The sequence below is a fragment of the Anopheles arabiensis genome, chromosome 3, assembly GCF_016920715.1.
Source record: "Anopheles arabiensis isolate DONGOLA chromosome 3, AaraD3, whole genome shotgun sequence".
Taxonomy (NCBI): Eukaryota; Metazoa; Arthropoda; class Insecta; order Diptera; family Culicidae; genus Anopheles; species Anopheles arabiensis.
In genome coordinates, this window is record NC_053518.1 from 5,735,644 (window position 1) to 5,756,065 (window position 20,422).

A 20,422-nucleotide genomic window follows, 5' to 3' on the forward strand; every position below is an offset into this window, starting at 1 on the left:
GCACCGTACCGTACCGGTCGGATACCACTCCACCCGCTGCCAAAAAAAATATGTCACGTGTTCGGCCGATGGTTCGAAGGTTATGTCAGAGATATGGCACCATAGTTTTGGGGGGCGCCAAATGAAAGCAAAAGCCAAGCTGAAGGAGGAGCGAAAAAACGCAACCGCTAAACAAACACCTCAGTGGAATAGAAGGTCTATCAACGGGAAAAGGGACAATAGCCTACAATCGGACACTATGTGTGTGTGTGTCGCATAACGAGCCAAGACGTCGACGGGGACGCCGACGATAGCACGCCAAAAGAAAGAGGTACCAAACCTTCCAAGCCGAAACCGGTGCAGCAGTTGTAGGCCAGTAGCATGTGCTTTTTTCGTTTCACTATCTGCTGGGCAGCTGTGGCGGGCTGTCCCGTTGAGAGTTGTTTTTTCTGTCTCTATTGCAGTGGCTTCTAAATCAGCTGTGCTTTTTTTGACCGGGCAGGAAATGGCTATCATAATTCACAGCCTCCCGCTACACCCAGGTGGCTCTTAGTGACTGAGCGATAGTCGCTTGGGGTTTGGTGTACCTTTGTGTGAGCTTTTGTTTTTGCTTCCACCTTTTGCTAATCGCTCCAGCTACCAGAGCAGTTTTCCATTTAGCTAATCATTGTTTGATAACATTGGGATCATTCATTAAAGGTGACTGACTTTGAGCTTAACTTTCGCTTTCTTGGTTAAATAATGGGAAGGAGAATAAGTTAAACTGTGCTGAAGAGGATATAAATATTTCAAATTTCAGCAATAAATTCAGTCATTTGTTACAAAGAGGAGAAAAAGTGCACTGAATTTAAAATTAAATAAAACAAACATTCAAGGTAAAATGAATTTTAAACTAAAATGGAAGCTGAACTGAAAAACATTTCTTTCCTAATCGAAACGAATCTTGAATGTGTCTGAAGCGAATCGAAAAACAAACCTTCATTATTTTGAAACTCAAATACTCTACCGTTCCAAAAATAAATGCTAACACCGTAAAACACCTGGGTGGATTTTTTACACTTCCAATTGTTCTGGCCACATCAAACAAATACGGTACGGGTTCAACAAATTACCCTAACTTTCGTACGGAAATCAAGACAATAAGGCAGCATCCATTGTGACGCCCAAGTTTTGGCGAACCGTTAGCACTACCGGTAACCTTCCTCGAAAAGAGAACAGTTCTTTGGCCTGTCTGCTGAAACCGAATGCCCTCTCCAAATAGACCTTTAAAATCAAACCTCAAATAAAACATTTCCACAGACTGAATAACCCGAGCACTAAGTATCTCACACTTTGTTTGAGTCGCACATACGGTCGCCCTAGTTGGAACGGTTGCCGCTGTACAACCCAACAATCAAACCACATCAATGACCACATCCAAAGGAAGCCGCCAACGTAACGCCGAACCAGCCGCCCAGAACAACTGCAGAGACGCCAGAAAAATGCCCAAAAACGGTACTCCATACGACCAGTTCGGGCCCCGGAGGTTTTAAATTACAGTTTCCATTCAAAGCCAGCGGACATCGGGGTAGGTCGAATGCAAATACGGCGCTGGGTAGGTGGGTGACCCGAGACTATGCCGCACGCGCGCACACTCACCCACTTCCATCCAGGAAACCCAGGAAGTGCAGGCACAGGCAGATCGAGACGCATTATTTCTTCGCTTCTAAAACATCGACAAAGACCTTGAAGGCCGATCCCAGTCGGACAGAACATTTTAGCGGGATATTGGACTTCCTCGAGGGCGTGGATGTTCTTTTTTTGTTTTGTTTTGCGAGAGAAGGTGGGAAGAAAGATGCTTACGAAAGGGGGTGTACCGATTGAGTAATTTAAATCAAGACCAGGTAATTTCCCATTTTCGGTTACGTTTGCGGCACGTCGGGCGGCACGAGTCAAACACAGCTCCACTACGTTTAGAAAATCAACAAAACTGGGAAGGGAACGAAAAAAAGCTACAACCCAACTGAGTCAAAAGCAGGCTACACAAAAACATGGGGAAAGACGCAATGGCGATCCGACAATTTTGATGGTTTTCTTTCCCGCGCCATGACGGTGCGATTCGAACTTCTACTGCCAACAGCGCATGAAAGGCTATGTTCAACATTCGACATACTTCACAGACGGGCACTGACGGGAGGAGAAAAACGGATTTTTCACTAAAATTGTCTCCAAACAAAAGATCTCTCAGTTTTCCCTCCCATCTCATCCGTTTCAGCCCAACTTTTCCGCAGCGCCGCACGAATGGCAAACGTTATCGGAACGGAACCGACGAATGAATTTGCTTGCGGGTAAATAGCTTTTTTTGGGAAAATTGTTTTCCGTCTCTTCTGTTAAATGTTGCGAGGCTACGAAAAACGTGCGGCTCGGTACTGTAGTTCCGTTATGAAATGTTTTCTTCATGCAAATGCAAGACAGACTTTCGTGAGCTCGGGAAAGAAAAGCTGTTTAAAGAGCTTCTAGGGGGGAAATTGTTTTTGACAACGCTGTCGCTGGTGCTCAAGCAAGCGGAAAATGGCTTCATTACCTTACGGAAACCGTCGCCAAATGTGTTACAAGATGTCTACTTGCGTTAGAAATCGTATTACGTATAAAGGCAATTTTGTTTGAGCTTCGAAGGTACACTCATTGAATTTATATCTGTCTTGAATATTTAATTAAAAATTCAATATTCGACAGAAATTTTTTATAAACACAACAAGCTCTGCTGTTAGAAGCTCAACAAACCATCACCAATGGCGGTAGAGCGTCCCAAATTTACGCAAACAACTAAATCCCTCAAAACCGTGCCGCTTCGTCCGAGCGCAATGCTTAAATCCCTCTATCGGTAGCCGAAGATGTCATGTTTTGTGAACACTTAAGCGCCAACCAAGGCAACTCATCGGACAAACATTCCCCCTTATAGCCTGTCAGCCTGACGGTACTCACAACGGCCCCAGCATCCGGTATCGATCCGCTGGAGAACGCTCACGATCCGGTAGTTCGTTGCCGTCCAACATCGTAAATCTTCCGAAAATAACTCAGCCCAGCCTGGATGAAAGCACAATAACATTGGAAATCGACCAGCAAGAAAACATCAAAACTAAGAAATCATTCCAAAACCACCCTACCCAACAGTGCCCAACCGAGCCATGGGATTCGATTTTCCACCCGAAACTAGCTCCGATCATTAAATTATGCTAATTTTAAATTATTACCCATAAAAATCCGATCCGATCAGCTACCGGACTTTTCGCTCATTTGCTCACGCTCACGGTCGAAACTGGATGCTTCCGACTGGATGACGACTGGGTGAAGTACACGCTTGCATCCCCGGTGACCTACGAAAATGGGCCAGCAACGCTAAGCCACTCGCCAAGGTGGCTAGCCCCGAGTGCAGTACTTAAAAGCGGATAATCTTCCACGCGGACGCATACTAAACGACGACCACCAGTGACCTCCGGATACAGTGCCTTCCGTCCGTGCCGAAAAGATGTTCTACTTTTCGGTGCTGTCGTTCGCTTCAAACAGCGATCGAGAGAAGATATCTTCATTATGTTGCTGTACGGCTTGTGGTCCCCCACCCGTCCAAAAACGGCCACCCTAATGAAGTATAAAATATTCCAACAGCCTCCCAAGCACAGACCTATTTCTGATCAATCATCCATCATCGCGGACGATCGGATGGAGGTGAAATCTGCACAACATGCATGCCAAACATGCCGTGACGATGCCGTGCCGATCGGTGTTTGATCGAATTAGGAGAAAGTTTATGACTTAATCTCTTATGGACAGGCGACGACGCCAACAAGTGTAGATGGCTGGGCCGGAGTGAAGAGATCAGAGAGATGAAAGAGTTCGGGACATGAATGATTTGCAGTTGGAATGTGCTGTTCTTCAGCATACACGACTCCAATCGTAGAAGATACCTTCCTTGATGAGCATTAGGGGCAGCAACACATGATATCGCTTCCTGAAGAGAACCAGACATTACAGCAATGTGTTTAACCTACTTCTAAACGATATCCCCCCAGCGAACAGCGGCCGGATCAAGCAGTAAATTCTGAGCTAATTAATTTTGCAACATGATACGGGTCACTGGGAAACGCTTTTATTAGTGGTCGCTGGCAAAGCCCGAAGGAAAAGAGCTATCTATGGCCTCAAACAAATATAGATCCAACGTACAGCTGATCAAGACCCCGACAGACGAGGTCAATATGCGCTTAGCTCAGTTTCGGTTGTGCATGATCGATGCGCCGGTTCCGGACGTCGATGGGAAATTTATGAGTAATTTATTCTCATTAAGCACTTAGCTCTTCGCAGCACACCGTACGTACCGAGCCAACGATCGTTCCTCTTCAACACACGATAGGACACTGAGATACTCGTGCTCCCCTCAGAATGAAGGAGTTTTCCATCAGCTTTCTCTCCAAGTAAGGCAGCGCTATCGAATCAATAGATTACATTGATGTCGAAGGTTAAATGTTCGGATAAGTAGGTCGACACACTGTTGACTGAGCGCGGTGCGCATGAGCTGGATGAAGCATTTCCTTCAGATCAGATCATAATCGGCCGATGTGGTGATGAAATGAACCAAACGACCTTATTAATCTCTTGTTAGCTCTTTGCGGCACATTTCACACACACACTCGGTGAAACTCTCGGTTATTAATGCCATCCTCCAGGTACGGTTGGCAACAGTCTCGCATCGAAGAATGGACACGCATTCTACAGGAGTTTAGAAATAGAAAGTTAAATTCCCACCGGCCGGCTTCAGCGAAGCGCCCCATGCCGCCATAAATCACTGTCGCCACAACGCAAGCATCACGATTTCCGCATGCCTAGAATATAATCACCAACAGGTAGGGCCGCGGTGTACATGAACAAGGAGAGCAAGAACGATATGAAGTTAACCGCCGCTGCTCACGTCTGGCTGGATCATTTTTTCCATTGCCGATGGCGCCGCCACTCGCCGACGTCAACGGTGTACAAGCGCGTCTAAGGAGTGGTACAGGATTGAGCCGTATAGTGTACTATGGTTGATGGCTGTAATTAATATGTAATTCATCTACGTCCTAACCAGCCTAGCAGCATAGTTCACACAAGCTAGTCGGCGGCAGGTTACTGGACGTTGAGGAATTGGCGTATTCTAGTTAAACGATGAATGATGAGGTGTTTGACGATGGAAAAAGGCTGAGATAGAAATTCTGAACAGAACATCTTCGTAAAAGCGTCATAAAACACATTCCAGAGCCCCATTTCTAGTAACAATGTATCTTCTTTGGCAACTCATCAAATTAGTACACTGTAATGTCAAAGACAAACGTCTTACTCATGTTTGCTAAAACAATTCAAGTTGTATAACCGAACCGAAGTAAACAGTGTATTGGGAACATCTAAATCAACAGTTCTATCGTTGGCATGGAATCGCAAACAACTGGCTACTTCACGGGTAGATGATTTTCAGAAGCCATCTAAGATGTGCCAAGACAACAATTGCCACGCTACGGACTCCAGGTGTCAACAACACATGCCTACCTCCATTCTTAGCTCAACGAACCAGGAAAGGTGACCTACCAATGTTCCAGATGCGTTTGTTTGCCATTTTTTCATTGCAATCGCCTACCGTTCGAAAGAAAAACCCTCAACCTGACCCAAAGGTGTCACCGGTTGTCTTAACAAACAATGCGTACGAAGAGCAGTACTTCATACCGGTACTTTACCGCTACCAAGTTCCCGAACAGCACACGGACCACGGTTCTCTGTGCGGCAGCGACACTAAAGGCAATATTCACGCCTTCGTGCGTACAACGATGTCCGCTGCAATGAGGCCACCTCCGCGCGCACACACACACACAAAATGGAAGAATTCTCCCCCGACACACCGGGAAGGCATCGGTAATTCGTGCTACAGACGTAACTTGCTTTATGTCATTCCAGTTTCTTCTCTCCAACGGCTTGTTCGCGAATTCCAAGGCCATCTCGGAAGCGATGAACCACCGACTGTTCCGCTGATGTAATGAGCGCTGGCGTCTGCAGGCTGAATTAAAGTCGGAAGTCGATGAGAGCTGCCACAGATGTGGCCCCTCTGGCTCAGGTGGGCGCGCGCTCAAGTGGAATTGAAGATGCCTTTTTTTTTTTTTGGAAATGTTTATTTTCCTTCCTCTCTTTGCGCTTCACTTTGACCACCGGTCGTTTAGCTGCCGGTTTTTCACTTTCACTTTTTTCACCTACACAGCTTCACCGTCCACACAATGGTTAGGTGGTGTGGGGGTTGATTTGATTTCATTGTTAAAATTGGCAACGGAAGGACCAATATTCCCCGGCTTCAACTAACCAAGTGCCAGGTGGCTCATTATCAGAAGCGATTTTCGATTGCCAAGACCGTTCGTAAATGGCGGTAGCAGTAGCTTATTTTGCTACCGAGTAGTGAAGACAGTGAAGCGTGGGAGAGTGTATGACTATATTTCTCTTTGCTCTTTTTGTCCACAATTCAATGTGGAATGAAGAAAAAAGCTGCAGCTGACTGACTATTCTCAAGTCAACCTTTTTTCTGCGGTAAAATATTCACGTACCAACTGATTCGCTTGTTTGCGTAAGGATTGCATAAAATAGTCTTGCGTGCGGCTACCGGTACCGGCTTTTTTTTGCTTTGCTCATTAGCATAAGGGCATAATCTGGGCAGGATTAGCCGACGGATTCCTCCGAGCAGAAGAATACAATAGCTGGAGGTGTAGCAGACAATTGGCTAGCCACTACAGACCGTACTCTCTTTACCTTCCCAAACAATGGAACAAGTTAGCGTATGAACCTCCTCTTCTATCAGAGTGAAATCCCAAAGAAGTGTACCGAAATCAATGGATTGTTTCGTATGCAACAGAAATCTTAACATCAAATGCACCTTTCTTAGTCTTAATGTACGACCTTCCGCCTACTCTACTAGTGCCAGTGGAGTTTCCAACTAGCATTCAGTCAACCGAAACACGATACATCACCATGTACATTCAACAGCTTTTTCCACCACATGATGGAGCGCAGGATAACACGTGAAGCCGACTGTTTGATTCTCTTTGAACCTATATTTTCTTTGCGTCTAGTTTAAACCACATCTTTCAAGCGTTGAGCGTAAAAGTAGACGACACTAAAGCACCAAAGTGACAAACCGTGTCAGGCCAAACAGTGGTCAAGAGCACGAGTCGCAATCGCTGCGCGAAGAAAACACGAAATGAAAGAGCTGTTTTTGTCAATCTTATGCAATCGTGGCGCTCGCTGGACAGCGGACGTTGACAGTTTTAATGGAAGGCGATCTTGAAATCACGCCTTAACCATGTAACTACAATCATAAATATTTGGCTGTGTTTACTGAAAAGCGACCTCCAAATCTTCAGCAAGGATGATCCTAGGCTGCGTAACCCAAGGACATTTTTTTCGTTTCATAACCGTACACCACCGGAAATGGATCTCCTCCAATGCACGAACTCCTTCGCGAAGATGCCCAAAATTCCCACGACTACATTGCAACCCGACATTCACATTCCCAAAGATAAATTACGAACCATCGTTTGTTCGCGTCAAACAACTCTTCCTCCTCGGAGGAAATTGACAGTAATCTGCACTTTTCCTAACCGCACCCCGCCGTACCGTACTTTATGCTGCACTCTGCACATCTAACGCGAAAGAGGGAAACGCTTGCCCTATTGCCTTTAACGCCTAAACAAGAAGCTCAGCTATGTTCACATGAAGCGCTGGATGCGTTCGGTACTCCGCGTCAGCAGAAATTAGTTAGCCCGACCCGTTCGAGCTCAACTTCATTTACGTGTGGATCGGCCTCCTTTTTCACGGCGCGACAAAACAACTCCGACCGACCGGAGGAAACCATTCACTTTTTCTCACTCGATCGCGGGAAAATTGGCGTTCGGGTTTGGGGAAGGAAGGCAACAAAGAGGAAACTTCGTACTAGTAGCGTGATCTCATCACGGTCGAAGACAAACGCATGAGACTGGTTCTCACTTTCCACGGGCCCTGCAACAACAGCAACAGAAAAACCAATTAGTTGCCCCAGGAATGTCGAAAAGAAGGACTCTTCTCTAGCCGCGGTTACTTCCCCTTTTTTTCGTTGCCCTTATTGACAAGCGCGCTGAGTGATGGGTTGGGAAAATGGGGCCCAAACCGAAAGCGAAAAAGAGAACCATCGTTAGCTGCGCTAAAGTGATCGTTCGATTTTAATCACTTCCGCGAAAGATTAAACCACTTTGTCTCGGGAGGAAACTGGTTGAGTGAAGTAAAAGATGTGTCACGAAGAAGTAGTAGACGATACTCTTACTTTAGGCAAGTTGAATAAACTGTAAAAGTAACAAAAACAGAAAAATATACTTAAACGTCTCATTAATAAGTAAGTTTTTAACCTAATGTGTCAAGTTACCCGCTTAACTTAATCGTCAACCAATGGACAATAATAAACGACGTATCTAAACATTCTCCGGCAGAAAAAAGACCAATGAAAATTCATCCACTAGTAAGAAACAACACAAGAGCCTACATCTTCATTTAGGTGCCGATAGTTACATCCTCCCCTAATTTATTCATGTCAAACGTGAACGAGCAATACCTCCGACCACATAAAAAGAATCTCTCAACTAAAAAGCGCAGCAGGGCACCCCAGCCCGTTGAATGGTGTGGTTCTTTCAGATTAGCCATAGACGGAGCTTCGATAGACATTAGACAATTTAGGAAGATAGCCCGCTGAAGTGTGTCTCTAAACCACCGGCCCATCGCTCTCACAGCCGTCAAGAGAAAGGACGCCCTGGAGAAAAGGTCGTTGCGTTGGTACGCGTAATTAATCGTTTATACCGATGCGTTCAGGCTGCTCTAGAGAACCAAACCTCCGCATGGCGAAGCAAGAAAAACACTTTCCTTTCGATACGATTGTTCAACGAATGTCCATAGAAGGGCTTTCACCCGAACAGATGATCGACCCGGTAGCTCCAGGACGCACACAATTTCCATACAATTTAGAGCGCTCCTGCCGTCCATTGTGCACACCACCATTTGCACTCGAGCTATCGCAACCGGTAGACGCGCTTCTGATGCCAGCACACTCCCATAGGGATTGATCACATTCGTCGTCTCCGTGGTGCAGCCACACGGAATCGCGTTCACCGGCGGGACACCCCGGATAACAAAGAGTGCCCCTGAGAGAAAGGTGGGTACATTCATCGACCAATCAAGTGTGGTGAGCCCCGAAAAAGGCGGCTTTTTTCGGAGTTTGTAACCTAGATGGCGAATATCTTGGAATGGATGGTATCGTAACACACTCACCTCTAGCACGTGATCCAGTTCTTTGGTTTCGAGATGCTTTCGCTCGCCGCCACCGCAACCGTTGGCGACGACGCTTACTACCTCCAGGTTCGTCAGCACGCCGCCCAGCGTTCCGTTGCCGGGCGGACAGTCACCGTCGCTGTCGACCGACACCAGGTCCTCCTCCACTTCTTCCGAGTCACGCTCGATACCTTCGTCATCGTTGTCTGGAATGAAACAGAGCGTGTAAAAGTGGTAAATTAGTATGAGAAGTAAGCACATGATGTACTTTTGGTGAATAGAGATTAGTCCGAGCTACACTCATACCTATATGCAATGTTCCCGAATACGATACAAAAGACGCCGATTGACACATACTGATTGGTTCTGATCGATCACTTCCCACAGGAACATCGAGCGGCATAGATCTCATCGCAACAGCACGCAAACATTATTCAAAACCATCGGGCCTGCAAACCAATCGTGCGCTTGACCATGAATTGCACGCAGCTATGATTAATCTTCGATATTCAACACCACCATTCGAGTGCACCGACCGGCATTCTTCGATGTTTATCCTGGTCACGGCACCAGGTACATGCAATAGCGTCATGATGACAGCGAGAAATCATCATAGATCGGTCTGATTTTCCATACACTTATTCTCGTCGACAGTGAATCATCATAACTGATATAAACTACTATGCTTCATTCAAATATATCCGCGTTGGACGCATTTGACGAATGACATTTTTAAATTCTTGTGAGTATCTGGATCTGAAATATCTGGCTATTGTACCATTTATTAAATGGATGCGATCAACATGACTATCTTGAGTTCGATGACCAGCGACTAATGCAAATTTTGCTTTCCTTTCTTTTGCACTGCTAGCAGCAAATGATGCAAAGTCAGGTCGTTCAAAAAAGCTCAACTGCATCACCGATATCACCCCATTGCAGTTCGATCTCTTCGAACCTACTATCAGCCACAAGCTGAACGGGTTGCACAGGTTGCACACACTGATAGGAGGCCCGCAAGCACAACCGCCCCAATAGCTTCCCGTCACTTCTCCTTGTGTGCGCAGAGCTAAAGCAAACAGAAGAAGCGAGAACAAAAAAAACTCTCACCCACCGCAAAAGAAGGAAACCGTTTTTCACCCCGTGTTGAGAGATAATGTTAATAAATGATCCCATAACTTGTGCGCCGCGATGCTCATGCTCGCTATCCTTCCATGGATTATATTCCACACCAACTCGCCATTGACTGGGGCTGGTCGTTGATTTGAAAATAGGCAGATAAACGACGTCCTAACATTCCAGATAGCAGAGTGACTCCCCTTACCCCCATTCCCCGCGGGCAAGCGCACTAGCAACACGCATTTTATCCCCCCTGTTTGAATGGCTACACTCCCTCCTATCTGAGCGATCGGAGAAGTGATTTCGGATTCGGAGCGGGCGAGTTGGACGGACCAGGTGGAAGGTAAGCTTAGAAATTGCTAAGAAAAGTTTCTTGATAGCCATGAGTGTTCCGGAATGCTGGGTTGTTTATTTTTTTGGACTTCAATTCAACCCCTCGGCAGAAAGATGGGGAGTCCAATTGGCTAATGGAGAATGGGTATGAGCTAACAGCACTAATGCATTATTTATGTTATACGCTAACTACGCTATAAGAAATGACGGCTAACGGTGGGCCCATCGATGACGGCCGAAGCCCGAACCATAGCGAAGGCAAACTCGCGCAAACAAACACACACACACAGAAGACAAAACAAACATTACCCAAACAAACTCACCTTGAACTAACGACAAATATACGGCCACCCTGAATGGCATTAATAGGCTGTTATTAAATTTAATCAACGACAGATGTATCTTTCACCTCATTGTGCGACAGCAGTTGAAGCCCATGAAGCCCTTTACCAATTGGGCAATGAATGAGGGGGAGTTGTTCTACAGTTAAGCTCTTTTTTGTTCTTCTGGTAAAAAAGTCTTTGCTTCGAATGTGTCAACATATTTTGTTCGCCTGCTCATCTCCGAAAGCAACAGGTAACCCAATTAAAATGCATTGAAGTGCATTTCTCATAATACTTGCCCACCTAGAAACCATTTCATTAGGACATTTCAATGCACCTTTTTCAAGAAGGCAAGAATTCATTTGCTTTTATTAACCAGAACCTTCATCTACTTCTGGGTTTGAGATAGAAAGCATTTCATGAGGAAAATGTACGTGAATAGCTCTTTTAATTTACTATCTTTCTAATTTTTACTCTGCCTAATGGAACTCTCTTAATTATTTATACTGCCTTTGTAATAATCTAACGGCTTTCAAAGATAATTTGAAACCATCCAGCAATTGTGGTCATATTTGCTTTACAATGCAATATAATCTTTCAATTAAAATAACCCACGCTCAACGCATATAAAAACATATAAAACTCACACTAAATTACGCCATATACCATGTCATCATGACCTAGTGCTTCAAGTCATACCCGGCCGGTCGTGATAATAAAAATATTCGATTACAAGCACTTAGCGTGTACGTGATATGTCCAAACAGTGACAACAGGACCGTCAAACATAAAATTCATTACAATAGTCTATTTAACGCCATTACGAATAATGGGCGCCATACAATCATGCCACACAATATCTATCAATTACTGCGCTGAGTAATAACCCTTAACGACTCCGCTCAACAGTATCCTTCTCGTGGCTGTGCTTTTTTTTTTTGCTTTTGCACTGCACCTCTCTGCATACAAGCTTTACTGCCCTTGCGAATCACCCTAAGGTACGAACGCCTCAGCCCAGCATTGCACCGAGAGAAGGTGGTCTCCAACATCTCCATCTCCATCAACCCGGGTCCCGAACATGTCTTTCCGCTTATAAATGATCAATCAATCGCACTCCTACACCGCACAGAATAAAACAGAATCCCACCGCACTGTGACAAGGCAGTTGCAACACGCCCGACACACCATTATCATGCAGCGCGCGCCGGCACCGTTCTTGCGGTCGTTCAGCAGAACCTGCCAAAATCGATAAATCTTGAGCATGTGCAGGGAGACCCCTTGTGCCGGTGTGTCCGTGTGTTCTATTCGTGCGAAAGGTTTGGCCAATCGTGTTTCTTCACCACTAGCCAAGGTTCTCGCTCCGGGTTCAGCCCCGGTTTCTGTGTACCCGGCCACACTTAGTTTCGTGTTCCATTGACACCCGCCCGCGGGGAGCGCACCAAACACCAACAGCACACCGAACGCAAATGCTAACGGTCTGCATGTTGTGCAATGTATGCAAATTGTCCCCAAACACCACACGCTCCAAATTCCAGTGAATCATACCCGTGCGCGGCAACCTCGCGAGCGGCACGAAACACGAAAAACAAGTTCTGTGCGCCGCGCTTTTAGACACCCTGCCGCGGTGGCGTGCTGCCTCTGCTCTGATGTTGCTGCTGGCGAGGAGTTCACTAACCCTTGTGAAAATGCAACACTATCCCGCGATCAGTGTGTGTGATCACAGTGGCCTAGACGACTCTCGGGCTACACTTTGTGAAATGCATCCCCGTACTGCTGTCACTTTTCAAAGTATCCCCGTTATCCTTCCTTTCCCCCAATTCATACTTTCAATAGCTCATTCATAAAACTATCCTTTGCAAACAGACCGGGTGGAAAACAAACAAGCCCCACCGCAAACGCAGTGCACGTACGTACGGTAGAAGCTAGCTTTTCTTTCCTTTCGTTCTGTTTCCTCGCTTGCTCGCTATCTGACCAGTAGCAGTCACTACGGTTACAAACGATTTCAACGATGGTAGAGACAACGAACCGTTTTTTCCTGTTGGTTTTATAAACGGACATAGAAGAAAAAAAGATTAGCTACAATTGCAAGCTTCTTGGCACATAAAATGCTGTGCTTAGCTGTACTACTGTTGCAAAAAACCGCAACCGTTCTTCTATGTGTCATGTCTAGAACGCTATTTAACGCTTTACTCTCAAGACCCATAACTGGGTCTATCGTACAATCGTGCATCATGCAACAAACTGGGCGGAATGGAAACTGTCCAAACGGCAACAGTCACACATTTCATCTCAACACACACGCGAGAAAAACGCAATGAAAAATGCTAGCACGCTTTTCGCCGTTCCGGTGGAGCACTTGGCCTGTGCTACGGTAACCTGCAGCATCGGGCACGCCGATGATGGGCTTGCCGTCCTGAGCCCATACAAACAGAAATGTTGTAAGCGTAAGGTGCCCCCCCTACTGTGCATGATGAAGTGGCTGCCAGGCCACAAAACGGATTGCTGTGTCGTGTGCTGGGTGCAACCAATGAATGGGGCATGTGTTCATTTTTCTCGGTCAACCCAGTCAGACTTGGGTGATGTATTTATTATTGTTACAATTTTCATTAGATCTTTTTTTTTCTCCCCCTTCTCCCCTCCCGCCGGTTCCGATGCAAACGCAACCGCAGCAATGCTGAACTGCACCTTGAATGTGTGTTGCATTTTTTCTTCTTTTCACTCGTTTACATCCGCTCGTTCGCGTGCATGTCATTTGTGAACGCATTTTGCACGGGATGTGGGATTGCGGTTTCTTATTTACCTTGCATCATTTGCTCTGAATTACAAAACCACCACAAGGACAAGGGGTAGAATGAAGGAGCGCGATGGAAGAATGTGTATTCAAAAACTCATACCCAAAGTGGTTTACCTTAACATCCAACCAAGGAACCTCTCGTTTGCAACCTACCAAATCCTGTTAAAACCTAAAGGTTATCGCATAAGAATGGAAATATCATGATCAGTCCGTTTTCACCTTTGCCAAATTGTTTTGCAACTCCCAACAACATCCATTAAGCAATTTATATATTGATATAATAACAAGCAATGAAAAACATTATCAACTCCATCCAAATATGGCAGCGCTAGGCTGCAAAACGGAAGGCTATTTCGCACACAAATACACATTCACGTACACACTTCGGCCTGTGCGAAATAAAATATCGATCTCACCCTGAGGGTTCCATTATCGTGAAGGTCAGCACAATTTACCTTCCCGGTTTGGTTGGTGATTTTTATTACTCCGGCCGCTGGTTGAAAGTGCGAAATTATTCCACTAATCTTGACTAGTGTGCTCGGTACCCTTCGCTAGTACTATCGAGCAAGATCAAGCCACACCCTGGAAAAGGTACACACAGAGCACTGTCAGCGTAAAATGGCGCCATTTGCCGTCTGCAACCGCCGAAAAGATCGTGACCATCGATCGACAGACCTAAGGTCCTTCCTACTGACGCGCGACGGCATACCACCCGAGAGCTTCTAAAGCTCATAATAAATTGCTCTACAACGTATCGGAAATATGAGCATATGAATCAAATGTCTCGGCGCTCATTAAACGAAGCCCTGAAGGAGAGTAAACTTTTGTTTTTTTCTTCTTTTGCTTCTGCTCATTAAAAACATTCTTTCGGTGCGTAAACGTACAAAAGGAATTAAATGAATCTTTCCTGCCTTGAAGAATACCAAGTCCATAAAGGTATTAGGTATTTTATTTACATCTTTAACACAAGCAATGATAAAGGTCAACCGTGTACTGATGCCTGAACACATTTTCTCCTCTATGCGATCTTTTTAAAACATATTCATGTAAACTAAACGTCCAGTCCAACAAAGTATGCAGCATTCCTCAAAAGCATACCCTGTTCACACCTATCACCCTTGAAGGATTGAAATTAGTTGCATAATTCGAGAAAGGATAGCTTCATTCATTCAAACAAAAAACGCTCACAACTCATTCATATTTAATACTTTTTTGGACAGAGTTTGCTTATTTTTCCCACCCGCTTTCCACCTGCACCCTGACTTGATTTTCGAATTTAAAACATTAACACACAAGGTTGCCGACCTTAACCGCGGGTGAGGGCGTGCGATAGAAAATTTCTACTCAGCACGAAGCGCACCGCTCCGTACCATGCGTACGGAAAGCAGTGCGCAGCGCCGTTTCTTCTCAACCGATGGCATTGAATTTCACGCCTACCGTATGTCCCACCCACGGGTGGAAAGCCGGGCGAGCAGGCCGAAACTTTTAATGAAAACAGCTGTTGTGCATTAAAATTACCCCCACCGCAACGGCGCAAGTCAAACGTAAATTATGGAAATCTTGGAAAAACTTCACGACACTCTCGGAACGACGTGCGGCGGAATACATTACACGCGCAGCTTTAGGCCGTTTAGCAGGGAGAGAGAAAAGCAAGGACAAAGCATGGCATAAAAGCGCAGACAAAGATGGGTACAACGCAATCGTTTTCAACGTTTTTTCGGAAAAAATAACAACGCCACACAGAATGGAGAAAACATGGCTTATCCTGCGGAGTTGCATTCATTTTTTCTCATCTAAGAGAAAAGAAACCGGAGCTAACTTCTTGAGCAACAATCAAGTAGTTCACACATAATAACTTCCCACTTAAAGATAAGGTACAGCTAATGCGTGCATGTAACGTAATTAGTTTCTTTGACATCCTAGCCAAAGACAGTTCAACATTAGCGATGTTGCAGGGGAAAATAATTAATAAACCACATTTTCAACTACCTCTCAACGACAATCGTTCCACACTCGGTGGTATCTACGTGCATAAAACATTAGAAAAACCAACAACATAGAGGAACTTTGCCGGAGAAGCACAACAGAGACGAACGCCGTTGCTGCAGCAGAAGAAGTTTCAAACGTGCGTACGTTCTCTTACATTTTCCCACGATTTTCATGCTAAAAATGAAAAATGAATGCATTAGCTCTTGCAGGGAAAAGAAGAAACCGAAACCAGCGAGCTGAATGATAAACAACAAAGAAAGCACGCAAACGCAAGACCTCGACGCACGGCAAGCGACGAGCACACATTCGTTCGTTCGTTCGTTCGTTCCACGCAAAAGGGAAATACTCTTGTTCTTTCCTCCACATTTTGGTGGCAAACTGCCTGTAATCATTTTCATCATGCTGATCATTAACGAAAGCTAATGTGTACTCCTCCCTTCCAGGCATCCCTGGCTGTGCTGGCTCCACTCTCCACGATCGAAGTTGTATCGCCAGTTCCTGGGGCTGTACCTGACCTGCTCCACCAACAGCTCACGACTGACTGGAAGACACTGAATTCTGGCATGGGAACGAATAAAGAAACCTTTTGCTCCGGCTCGTACCACCGAATATGCAGCCGAGAAAGAACAGCACCTTACGAACTGCTAAACCATGCTGGGCTGCATATAACCACCGGATATTCTGGTGACTGTGTCGCAGCTCTCTTCTGCCCTTCTTCCCCCTTCTTTCAGCTTCCTTCTGACAATGGGGTGTTTCGCGACCGACGTGCCTCTAGGGCTGGGCCATTTTCTCATGTCAAGTCATGTTGCGATCCGCAGCTCATATGTTCACAGCATCCACCGCCTGAAGAAGAGAGTACACCACACCCCGACCTCAACTGTCAAGAAGAACACGTCAGGATCGATTATGCCCGACCGGGGCTGAGACGGAACAGTCTGAATGAAAATATCTCACGCCCGTTGAGAGCGTGATGATGTATTTCTTGAAGCAGGTTGAACGAGACCCGAGCCCATCAGCAACCTTCAGCCGTGACCACAATTAGGTCATCGCGGGACATCCATTAACGGATCCTCGTCTTCTCTGACTCGCTATACATTACCCACCAGAGTGCGTACTTACCTTCGGATGTCATGAAGTCGATCAGCTCCTCCAGCTCGTGCGAGATCTGGCAGTCTTCACTAGTGGGCAGGTTGTAGTCGAGCGCCCGATACACGACGATGCCCAGTTTGAGCAGTATCTGGAAGTAAACGGGTAAAAGAACAGAAACGATCGATAAGCGAATCGGACACAGACAGGGAAGTGTAAACAAACATCGCCATCACCAACCCGACGTCGTTGACTCTCGGTAGGTCAGTGGGTAAGCTTCCGGGGCTTGTGCACAATCGAGGCCTAACTGAGCCAAACACATTTGAACTGCGAACAGAATGCAAAGGAAAGAAACGATTGATTGCAAGCCCTTCTCAACCAAAGATACCCGTGAGCACCCAAAAGCCCACAGAGCAAACACAGGTGAAAGCGTATCGCAACCCACCAAAAAACCAGTGTGTGTGTATATATATTGGGCTGCTCAGTATCTTTACTCTCCCTCTACAGCCACCCAAAAAAGGTGGCTCACTGGGGATGTGAGGGAAGCTTGTTCCTCCTTTGAGCTCGTTAGCACTCAAATCGGCAAACTTCACAGATCGAGAGGAAAACGCACCACAAATAAGGTGCGTATCGGGAACGAGGCTTGTTAGGGAATGAATTTCTCTGTGGCTGAGGCTGCAAACTTTGATTCAAGGGCCAGGGGGCGAGACAGGTGGGGGAAAGACTCTCTCTCTCTCACTCTCAAGGTTGCGGTCGTATTTTCTATGCGATTGGTGCGGAAATTAAACGTTCCAAATTGATCAACGAAAATTGGGCATCTAACTAGAACGAATAAGTGCCGCATTAGTTTCACACCTCTTTTTGCACGATGCAACCAGCTTAGCGTGAATGAATTGCGTTTCACGTTTTGTACATCAATTAGATGTGAATTAACTTGGCTACTGTTCAATTTTATCATGCAGCCATGGCATGAAACACTTTCTGGATTTCCTTACACCGGCCCTGGTTGTATTGACAAAAAAGCGACTTTTTTATAATTTTTTCAAACCTTTCTATTGCTTATGAGTGTTTTAATCTTGAATTATCTTGATAGAAAACAGCTTTCATTCCGGCAAGCATAAACAACCACTTCAGTGTGCTTCATCCTCTTACTTGTCGGCCTCCAAGTTTGCGCCAAAAGGTATCCCATACGTTTTTCTAACCTTCCCCTTAACACTACTCAAAATCCGCTAACCTTTCTGGTTGGAGTGATTTTTGTTAAGACAACCAGACACTCAATTTATATTAGACTTGTTTTTTATCTTCTGATAAAGCGATCGAAATAAAAAACAGACAGCAGCTCGGATCTGCTTTTCCATCATCGGAAATCAAGCTAAAAATAGCACATGTGTATACAATGCAGCTTCTTCACTCGATTTAAAATGGAAAATCGAAGCAGATATTTTTGAACGATAACACCTTTTTGTAGATGAGAATAGCTTCAAAAATATAATTAATCAAATTGAAATATGAATCATGAACTAAGGTGTGCTACAGAAGAACTATTTGTTGTGCGAAAAATACATATTATATTTATAGCAACAGTACATTGACCCTGATTCAGTCCGAGGCTTAACAGCATTTAAATTGATTTATGTAAAACAGCACCTAATGTTTGATATGTATCAATGCGGACATGAAATGAATTATAATTGGAAAATTGCAAATATGCGTTCATCATACATGCATCAAAACAAAGGTCAATTGATACTTTCACTGAAACAACCATTCAGACATTTTTTATTGAGTAAATAAGTTTCATTTACCTCAAAGCACCCATACTGGAGAAAACAGCACATGGCATGAAGCAAAATAACAAATTCTACACGTCCCACCACCTCTTTTGACGATTGATATCTCACGAAGCAGTCTAAAGTAAGAGTGAATACTTAAGCCGCACGATCGGAAGAACCTTACAAAAAAAACAACGTCCTCACGAACGAACCACTTCATTCCATCGTCATGCTTTGTCTGAGTACTAGTTCTAGCACCTACTTCCAACCCGCGTCGATTATTCGCCGATGGAATTTGAAAAATGAACCACCGGACTTAAGCCACAAACAGGTGGGAAATATCGATCACCAGCTACGGTGCTGCGCAAGTGTCTTGAAGGGTGTAAAACAAGAAGCGAACAGACCCGATCGGCGACGACTGATTGCCGGCTGATGGATGGGCATGATCATGAAGTGGAGATAAACCTCCACTCGCGCGATCGATGGTGTCAAGCAGAATCTTAAGCAAATTATTCCCGCAGAACAGGGAGTGGTGTCCGGAGATTGAATTGATACTGAGCATGCATTGAAACATTCCTTTCCTGCTAAAGAAGTTTTGACGCATTAGAATGCTGTCTTTACAAGTTGCTTGGCTGTTTAGTGTAATTACTTTGCAAAACGTTTATAGTTTTTATGCAATGTCTTCAGCATAAATTAATGTCGTCTGCAGTTAGGTGCTGCTAATCTGAACTGGAAAATAATGTGATAAAGTTTGTTCAGTAATAATCTTTCCAAATTCATATTATTTCGTTACCATCATGCTTAAACGTTCTAGAAACATGGCATTGGAATTTCTATCCCAACCTTAAATTAAATAATCCTTTTGCTGGATAGACCGGCACCATAGCATGACCTTTGCAGGCATGGTTTCTGCCAAACTCGCACGGCTTCCGTAGCTGTTCCGAGCTATTTTCCCGTTAGCTATCCCAGGTTCGATTTCAACATCGTCATAATGCTATTCATCTCGCCGGTTTCATAAAATCACACACGCAACCCGACCATTTTCCATAGTAGGTCATTCTCAGGGTTTTTTTGGTAAAGGGCCGATCAATCAAGACAGTGTTGTGTGCGCTTTTCTTGCTGAAGGAAAAACTCTGACCGTAACGGCACCCTCGAGTCTGCGTGCCCGATAAAACGGGGGGCGGGAACTATCTATACAGAGAACAGTGAAGAAAAAAACTGCAAAATCATACTGGATCTCAACGACTGACACAGTTTTACGAAAACAGAAAAGACACACTCCCGTGCGCCTATTCTTGAGCGATACTAGTGAAAAGTTCTTGCCGTCTCCCTAGCATGACTGAGTGTTTTTTGAAACTTCATTCACAAACTTACCCGCCAGTGCGAAGCATAATCTAACCTCCACCCCTTACCCCACTGCACGCACGCCAAAACTTCTGCCTAATACTCTCGTCAGCTTCGGAAGGTGTAATTGGCGGCGCAGAAACAAACGCGCAATGTGGCGTTAAATTATCCGGAGCGCAAGGTACTGCGGTTCACGAGATGTCTATTATTATGCAATCAAGAACGGGGAGCACATATTCGAGGTGCACGCTCATCAGAATACAGCAACAACAACCACTAAAACGCACAGATTGAAGGATCGTTTCTAAGGGGTCACAAAATTATAGGCTCCATTTTGGGGGTTTTTAATGAGG

At 45.2% G+C, this 20,422-nt stretch overlaps 1 protein-coding gene across 8 annotated transcripts in view; it reads right to left on the minus strand.

Annotated features, from left to right (window-relative positions):
• The window catches only part of LOC120899825 (protein spire), a 119,230-nt gene that overhangs the window by 47,921 nt on the left and 50,887 nt on the right, over positions 1 to 20,422 (minus strand). For all 8 annotated transcript variants that reach the window (XM_040306077.1, XM_040306078.1, XM_040306081.1 and 5 more), the window contains exons 4-5: positions 16,987 to 17,104; positions 9,313 to 9,518 (exon numbers count right to left, since the gene is read on the minus strand). In XM_040306077.1, coding sequence (XP_040162011.1) covers positions 9,313 to 9,518; positions 16,987 to 17,104 — 324 coding nt within the window. The remainder of the gene's footprint in view (positions 1 to 9,312; positions 9,519 to 16,986; positions 17,105 to 20,422) is intronic.